The 9,310-nt window shown below is 33.6% G+C and overlaps 1 protein-coding gene and 1 pseudogene across 2 annotated transcripts; one reads left to right on the top strand and one right to left on the bottom strand.

Annotated features, from left to right (window-relative positions):
* The first annotated feature begins 308 nt into the window (after positions 1-308).
* Positions 309-3,402, top strand: LOC114384260 (fatty alcohol:caffeoyl-CoA acyltransferase-like). Of its 2 annotated transcripts, XM_028343917.1 has the most exons (3): positions 309-386; positions 524-1,122; positions 2,412-3,402. In XM_028343917.1, the coding sequence occupies exons 2-3, from the start codon at positions 679-681 to the stop codon at positions 3,312-3,314; spliced, it is 1,347 nt and encodes a 448-aa protein (XP_028199718.1). In that variant the 5' UTR covers positions 309-386; positions 524-678; the 3' UTR covers positions 3,315-3,402. The 2 variants fall into 2 exon arrangements, with proteins under 2 accessions (XP_028199718.1, XP_028199717.1); XM_028343916.1 differs by lacking the exon at positions 309-386 and having other exon boundaries at positions 394-1,122.
* Positions 3,403-8,558: 5,156 nt separating this feature from the next.
* Positions 8,559-9,310, bottom strand: LOC114385271 (annotated as a pseudogene).

The following is a 9,310-nucleotide window of genomic DNA, read 5'->3' on the forward strand; positions in this document are numbered from 1 at the left end:
CTATTCAAGTAATAGATGAAAGGACCATACAAATAAATTCAGTTGATAAGGAATAAATTTGTATCTTATAAAAACGTAAATTTAATTTTTGTTGGTAATGTGAAAATCTTGTTAAGAGTAAGTAATCTATAAGTATTTTATAAACGTTTATGTCTTAAAATTACTCCTGATTCTGATGAGTTTAAGGACTTAACTAACGTAAACTTTAATTTATATATAAAAATAAAGTTTAAAACACCATACACAATTTATGTTGCCCCTGTGCTCACCATAGCCTCCTTTTGCTATAAAAGGAATCTTAGGGTCTACCCACTCTAACCTTATATCCAAAACCGTAAATTTTAGAATCACCCGTCGTTTCTCTTGTTCTTCTCTACAAATAAAAGGTCTCTTTTCCCTCACACTTGTGTACCACTCTTCTTACCTCCCCACACCTTAATTTCTCTGCTTCTTTTCTCTTTCTTTTATTTGCTTCAATATATTACTATCAATGTCATCATTATTTATTCATTTTAAAATTCAGGTATGACAGGTCCAGAATGAGAGACTAATCTCTTAAGATATATTTAAAGGTGTGACATCTCCAAACGGATGGTATTTATATCATCATTCTTATTGCAAATTAAACTTGCATATCATCAATTGAAATCCCACAATTTTTTTTTTTATATAAAATAAATGTCAAAATCTATGGAGCTCCCAGATTGTGTATATCCTAGGCCACCATTTACCATTATCCCCCCATGTGCTCCAACACCAAAGCATTCTCTCTATCTATCTAATCTTGATGACCAAAAATTCCTCAGATTCTCCATTAAGTATGTGTACCTCTTCAAGAAATCTGTGAGCTTGGATTTGTTGAAATCTTCTCTGTCAAGAGTTTTGGTGGATTACTACCCTTTAGCTGGGAGGTTGATCAGGAGCAGCATTTGTGATTGTGAGGATGATCACAAGCTTGAGGTGGATTGCAAAGGAGAAGGTGCTGTGTTTGCTGAGGCTTTCATGGATGCCACTGCTGAAGAATTGCTTGAATCTTGCAAGGTCCCAAACGATTCATGGAGGAAGCTCTTGTACAAGGTGGAAGCTCAGAGCTTCTTAGATGTTCCTCCTCTTGTAATCCAGGTCAGATCATATCTATCTTGATACAAATTATTATATAATCTAAAATCATATAATTTTTATTAATCTCTACATGACATGTAATCACATAAACATGGATGGATGGATTCCAAAGTATATGCTTCCATTCCAATTCTATGTAGTAATTTTTTCATCCATATACTCTTAAATTCTATGCTGTTGTTATTTGAGTTTTCGGTTTTTTTCCCCTGATTTTCTTATCCATGTGTAGACTTGGAAAATGATTTGTTATTCTTATCATAAATATAACAGAATAAAACAAAAGAATATTTTTTATTTCTCCCTTATTCAATTATATACTAAGTGTGTAATTCATCATTTAATTTATATTCTGATATTATATTTTAATTAATATGTGATGCTATAAATTTCAAAATATTTAAGTTATAATACAAAGCTATATATTTAAATGTTTTTATACCCAGATGCATGAACATGATATCAAGAACATTATATCGGAATTCGATACTGGTGATCACATTCTTTTATTAAAACTTTGAATTTGGGGGAGAAGTAGGTAACAAAAAAGTTGGCAAAGTGAATTTTCTGCATTTTAAAACGAAAAAGCAAAGTGCTAATCCCTCGTTAGTTATTACTTTCAGAAAGCATGGTTAGTGGTGACATCTAGGGACAGGGTGCTTTCAGCCATTGGCCCGCGTGTTTCCCTTCCCTTTTCTAAATAAATTTAAATTATAAAAAAGAGAGAAATTTCAGGATTTTAGTAATATTATTTTCATCAATAATTCAAAGAGTTTTTATATATATGGTGAAGTTATCTCTCCCTCTCTATTAATTTTGATATATTCTGATTCATTTAACTACCGATTCAAGAATCAACTGTATCAAAATTGTTAGATTAATTTGTGTGAGGACGATAATTGACAACTCTATAAAAATGTATAGAAAAATCCGTTTGTCCTCACCTTTTTTATTTAAAATTGGAATAAATGTATATAATTTTTTATAGAGGAAAATGCATCTAATTTATTGAATACATACGTGTTATGTGTTTATAGACATATAATAAAAAAAAGTCTTTTATGAAAAAATAGTATATATATAAATAAATATATATATATATATATATATATATTAACAGTATAAATATTTTTGTATTGTATCATCATGTATAATAATTATTTTAAAATTTATGTTAAAGATTATTTTTAATTAATTAATAATGTATAAACTTTTGTAGATGTCTATCAAACTTATTTTTTTTATCTAATTTTAATTCTGTCATTTTTTTTATCTAATTTTAATGTTGTCAGGTGACAAGTCTCCGATGTGGAGGAATGATCTTGTGCACGGCGATCAATCACAGCCTATGCGACGGCATTGGCTCGTCACAGTTTCTACACGCTTGGGCCCATCTCACCAGAGAGCCCAACACCGAATTGACAATATTACCCTTCCATGGGCGACATGTGTTAAAACCTCGTAACACTTCCCAGGTGCACTTCACGCACCCGCAATACACCAGAACACACCCCTCCTCTCACGTGGACCTGCACAAGCTAATGATGCAGTCACAGTCGCTGGTTGCCACGTCATTCACCTTCGGACCCTCCGAAGTGCATTTCTTGAAGAAACAGTGTGTTCTATCACTAAAGTGCATCACCACCTTTGAAACCGTAGCAGCGCACACGTGGCGCGCGTGGGTTAAATCACTAAACCTCTGCCCCATGCAAACTGTTAAGCTTCTTTTTTCTGCCAACATTAGAAAAAAGGTTAACCTCCCCGAGGGGTATTATGGGAACGGGTTCGTTCTTGCATGTGCCGAGAGCACGGTGAAAGATTTAGTAGTGGTTAATAACAACATTAGTCACGGATTGAAAGTGGTGCAACATGCTAAGGCTAATTTGGACAATGAAGGGTACATAAGGTCGATGGTTGATTTGTTGGAGGACAAAACAGTGCGTGTTGATCTTTCTACGAGTTTGGTTATATCGCAATGGTCAAGGCTAGGGTTGGAGGATGTGGATTTTGGAGAAGGGAAACCATTGCATATGGGTCCTTTAACAAGCTCTATTTATTGCTTGCTTTTACCGGTTGTTGGAGATGCTAATTCGGTGAGAGTACTTGTCTCGATGCCGGAGAATGTTGTGGAAACTTTTCGTTATCACATGGTGGTCAAAGATGAAAATGCCTATCATGATCACAACATGGATTAATCTGAATTATGTATTAAGTTGAATTTAACTATATGTACGTGTAAATTAGATTATGAGAATTGTATAATACTCTCTCCCCCTTGGATTAGCTTGTGAGAATAAGTTAAACTCAATCTAATTTACCAATTTTAAGAATGATATTTTCTTTGTTCAAAAATAAGTATCATCTTATATTATTTTATACATTAAGAAAAACTAATAAATAGATTAAAGAGAATAATAGATTAATATCTTTTATAAATTAACCTTATTAAATAGATGAAAGAAAATAATATTAATATTAAATTCAAAAATTAAAGTGACATTGAGAGTATTGATGAAAAAAATAATATTATATTAAAAAGTCAAATGCAATCTATTTTCAAACAAACTTTTTTCAAATATGACACTTATAGTAGGACGGAGACTGAAAGAGTAATAATTAATTTCAATGTAGATGAATTTTTTAATTTATAAAAAAATATAATAAAACTTAACTATATATATTCATGAAAATTGGCTGAGGCTATATACGTGATTCTGATCCATTCAATAATTTTTCTTCCCAATATTCTCTTTCTTGCATGTATGGGGAGAACTGATCTCAAATATGGTGACGGTGTGAAACAAAATCTCCTATACTTAAATGTTGAAATTGAACCCGAAGCCATATGCTTAAGGGTTCCCATATAGTTCTTTCCTCACTGTCACTGATATCAACGGCTTAATGTTTATTTACCTAAAAGAATTGAATAAATAAAAATGAAATCTAACAGGTGATATATATAATTTATTAAAAATGGGAGAAATCGGTTTGTTTTTTTTAATTAATTTCAACAATTAATAGGTGCAAATTTTTTGTACTTACCCATATTCAATTTGTTCTCGCTTCGCATATAGTCAATATAGTCAATTTGTCTTCTAAGGAGTAAGTAGTAATGAATAATGATAGAGGATGAAAGGTTTATCTACGCAGTACTATTGGGTAACAAAATGGGTGATAATGATTTCTTGAAGGCAACATTGGCAATCCAGCGCTAGCTAAAAGGAATAATACCACGTGTGTGCCTCCTCTCACAACTCAAATTGAAACACACGTATCGTTTTCGGACATTTTTGTAGGTTTGTAGAAAACTTTAACGTGTCTTGTCATTGTATGTTTCAATGCACATGATCTAGAAATAAACGTTAGCGGTGACATTTAGCTAGGCCAAAATGAAAAAAAGATTCGAAACTAGAATAGTACGTAGTACGCCAAATAATTCAAACTATGTTTTAAAATTAATTAATCTAATGGTCTTTTAACTGTTGTATCCTACGTACTTCTGATAAAATATTATTAATGTATTTTGTGCCAGAATGAGGGGACGCTAGTCTCGCTTGTTGATATATATATAAAATCATCCATCATACAATGATCATGTTCTTGCAGATAAAGAACGATACCTTATACCAGATAAAGATCTATTTGGTCTAGCACTCATGAGTGAGTGGTTTTCTTATCATCATTTGTTGATATACCGTTGCAGAAGTATTGGATTTTCAGTGATATATACGTTTGTCTTCAAAAGAAATGTTGGAATAAAGATAAATAGGTCAAGTTGTGTTATATAATCAATTGAGATGAATGCTGCTGGAGTAAAAATATAAATGCACAATCTTCAAAATCTCGTTGATTATAATGGTTATAAGAGTTATATTTTTCTTTTAATCAAAATATCCTTCAACCAAAAGTCAAGAATAATCTCACGAGATACTAAAATTCATTTAAGAGATTCATTTCTTTAAATAAGTATTTTTTATACATATAGGTCAAAGATCGAACTCATATATTTAAGATACAAGATTATCTATTAACTATGTCCTACCTTGTTAGTACATATGCATATAGGCAACACCAAATGGTAGAGGAATAGGATAGGACAGACACAAGGCATATCGGCTGGATTGAGCATCCGAATCAGCCCCTCCATTTCGCTTTGATTTGATATAATGATATTCGTTGCACTTCCGTCATCTAATTTTTCCTAAAACAATGTGAGGATCCCTTGTTTTGTAGACTTTAGCGGAACAAAACTTTATTCATTTGTTAATTTCAATCTCATTGCTCCACAAACAATTTCATTAAAGAATAAAGGTGATTTCAGATCTTCCAAAGGCCCTTATGGTTTTTTCACAAAAGGGGAAAGGTGCAAGTAATTAATAGTAGTTAGCTTAGTGGCTATTTTTAAGTTTAAGCTTTCCCTTTTGCTATTCTTTCAAAACATGCAAGTAGCCTTGCGAAGAAAAACTTTCTGTTGGAAAATATCCTACAAAGACGCTAGTGAAATTGTTGTCGACATTGTTGAAAAAGATAAAATTCATTCTTTCAAAACATACAAGTAGCCTTTCCACATTGTTGTCGTGTGAATGAAATTGTTAGCCCAAATGGAATTTAGCTAATAACCTTTTGCTCCAACACAAAATCAAAGTAAGATTCAAATGAAGATGTCAAAAGTGGAAATATGTCTTTCGACTATAGGTTTTCAAATCACTCCAAAAAGTGTTTGAAATTTGGGATAAGGTAAAAACAAAATAATAAAGAGAGCCTAGAAAATTTGAAATTTAAAAGGGCATTGACAAGAAAATAACAAAGTGAAATCAAAAGATGCTGGAAAATAGTAAATTGTTTGATTGAATCGTTGAAGATGCTTTACTCTACTTTCTAATGGCTATTTATGCTAGGATAAAAAGATATACGTAAGTAGTAGTAGTAATAGAAGCTACAATATGTTAGAGAATGTTGTGACTATCACGTCATTGATGACACTCTCGTAGTGTTTACACTGGCTACATGGTTTAATGTTAAGGAAAAAGATTTTTTGACAACCAAAAGTTAGTTGACATCTCAGACATCTTGAGAGAGAGAGAGAGGGAAGAGAGAGAAGTATGGGTTATGAACTAGGTATTTGTCCTTTGGAAATTGTGAGTGTCAAAAAATCAACATTGTTATGTAAATTTGTCTCGAAGTTAGACAAACTTTGCGTTCGCTTGCTATGCACGGGCCCATAGAGAAATCAAAACTTGGCTTTGTCGCTTGTTTTGCATGGATATGGGCCTTTATTCTTTTCCCTTCCGCAGGTCTTCAAATGCTTCGCTACGTCATGTTCATGTAAGGGTAAAATAAAATAAAATTGAGTAATCCTATATATTTAGAATATTTCCTAATTAATCACTTAAAATCCTATGTATAAAATAATTATTAAATAAAAATAATTTTATTTAATATTTTAAACATATAAAATATATTCATTATTTTGTTTATTTAGCACGTTAAGACTAGTCATAAAATGTTACAAGAGATAGAAAAGTAAATGAGGAAGAATGATATTTGTGTATAAATACACAGTTTTTTTATATGGGTTTTTCTTTAACTACTTAAAAATAAGGGATCCTAAGTACTACTTGATAAATATTGGTATGAATCAGATAGTTTAAAATACAAATTTTGAATCTTTCAACAAAATATCAAAAGTCTAGAGATTTGCGTTAACAAAAACTTTTATCATTCTATGCTACCCTCAAATGAGAGGGTGCTGAAATCAGAGTTTGGCATTAAAAGATTACGTTGAGAGTGATAATGCTTTAGTCAAGCTATCTGATCAGCTGAGGAAATATATCAACGTCAATATGTTTTGGTTGTTCTATCACGTAACATTGGATATTAGAGGCAACAACTCTTGCACTCAGATTATCACACCAAACAATTGGTTTTCTGGTTGTAGGAAATTTTATCTATTAATGAGTCGAAATAGTGATTGTATCCATGAGATTTCAGTAGCTAAATCAGCTAGTGCCTTGTACTCTGATTTTGCACTTAATTAAGACACAAGTCTCTGCTTCCTCAAAGATTAATTAGGCCACAAGTGTTTCTTTAAGAAATACAAAGTAAACTGTCATAGATTTCCTATCTTCAATGCTAGTAGCTCAATGAGCATCTGAAAAGCCCAATTTGTCAATATCTTATATAATGTGTAAACAATGATCAATTATTCCCTAAAGATACCTCAAAATTCTTTTCACACCTTGCCAATGTTCAGTGGTATTGGACTTGGAGCACTACTGCACTAATAAACTAACTCTATTTATTGATTGAATAAGAGATGTCAGGTCTTGTGTTAGTTAGATATTGGAGGCACTCAATGCCTTGTCTAAACATAGTTGGATTCTTCAGTTGTTCACCTGTAGTTGTGAAGTTTCTCCCTATAACCATAGGAGTTGGACAAATTGAAGCACTCTCTAAACTAAATTTCTTCAATAGCTTAATGATTATACCTTGTCTGCTTAAGCTATATACATTCCTCTGTCATCTCTGTGCATTTCTATTCCCAAAAAGTAGTTCACTTGCTCAAGGTCCTTTAGAGCAAAGACCAAATTAAGCCACCTCATGAATGCTTTCAGAAAATTGGAATTGCTCCCATTCACAAATCACAATTTTTCGTATACATAGATTAAAAGTAATTTTATGTCTTCTTTATTTTTGTGTTGTGAAATCCCCATCCAAGCAAAGCTCCTTTCAGCCTGTGGAACCATGCTCTAGAGGTCTGTTTTAATCCATAAATAGCCTTGGCTAGCTTGCAATTATGTTGTGGCCTAGCTGAATCAACTCCTTCAGGATGACACATGTAGATTGCCTCTTTGAGTAGTCCATTTAATAATGTATTGTTAATATCCATTTGCCTAATGTCCCAATTGAAATGAATAACAGTAATAAATATAATTCTCAGTGTTCTTGGTTACCATAGGACTAAAAGTGTCCTTATAGTCTAGGCCAACATAGTTTGTTGGAGTCTTCTTGCAACCAATCTAGCTTTCCTCCTCTCAAGTGAACCATCTGCCTTGTATTTGGTTTTAAAAAAACTATTTAGAGTTAATAACATTTTTTTTGGCCTTGATAGGGTACTAGAGTCCAAGTCACATTAGAGATTAGAGAATTCAATGAATTTTCCATTGCCTCTTTTCATTGGTTCCATCTCTTCTGTAATGTTTTTTTGCTTCTCCTATATATGGTTGCTTTGGCTTGTGAATTCCCTCCTTACTTCTGGTACACATCCTAGTGGTGATGATTTGCTAAGGGTCATTTACGCCTGATCTAGTTTTATTAGTTTTATTAATTTTTTTAAAATAATGGGAATTAACTGAAAAAGTCTTATAGGACGGAGGAAGTAGATGATTAAGATGAATCCATTCATGTTGTTTTGGTTGACATGATCCCATTTTCATGATCTAATTCCCCAAGTGTTGGTCTTTCACAAGCATGTGATAACCAAAACTTTCAATCACGGTCTGCAGAACGGACACAAGCACTCTAAACGCATTGGCATCTCCAAGAACCGGTAAAATGACAGCAAAAGTAGCACTTGTTACAGGACCCATATGCAACCAATCTCGTAGAAAGATCGGCACGCACCGTTTTGTCCTCCAACAAATCAATCATCGACCTTATATACCCCTTATCCTCCAAACTAGCCTTAGCTTCTTGCACCACTTCCAAACCGCGATGCAAGTCAACCACCACTAAATCCTTCACTGTGGTCTCAGCACACGCTAGAACGAACACATTCCCATAACATAACACCCTTCGAGGAGCTTCTTCATTTGTTTTCTTACGTTGGCGGAAAAGAGAAGCTTCATGATTCGCGTGCAACACAGGTTCAACGATTTAATCCACGTGTGTTCCGCCACGGCTTCGAAGGTGGTGGTGACACGCTTTAGCACAGGCACACACTGCTTCTTCAAGTGAAACCACATTGGAGGCTCCGAAAGTGAACGAGATGGCAACAAGCGACTCGGACTGCATCATCATCATCTTGTGTTGAAAGGCACCGGTGGCTGAAGTGCAGCTGGGGTGGTGTTGCCCGTGGAAATGTACCATTGTCAAGTCGGTGTTGGGCTCTCTGGTGAGCTTGGCCCATGCGTGTAAAAACTGTGACGAGCCCGTCCGTCGCATAATCAGGTGGTTGAACGCCTAGGATCAT

This window comes from Glycine soja, chromosome 14 (assembly GCF_004193775.1).
Source record: "Glycine soja cultivar W05 chromosome 14, ASM419377v2, whole genome shotgun sequence".
In the NCBI taxonomy this organism is placed as follows: Eukaryota; Viridiplantae; Streptophyta; class Magnoliopsida; order Fabales; family Fabaceae; genus Glycine; species Glycine soja.

Bases quoted from the DNA above. Each gene is read 5' to 3' on its own strand.
- LOC114384260 (XM_028343917.1), top strand. From the start codon at position 679: ATGTCAAAATCTATGGAGCTCCCAGATTGTGTATATCCTAGGCCACCA. The intron at 1,123-2,411 runs GTCAGATCATAT...TAATGTTGTCAG, and splicing joins TTCCTCCTCTTGTAATCCAG to GTGACAAGTCTCCGATGTGG.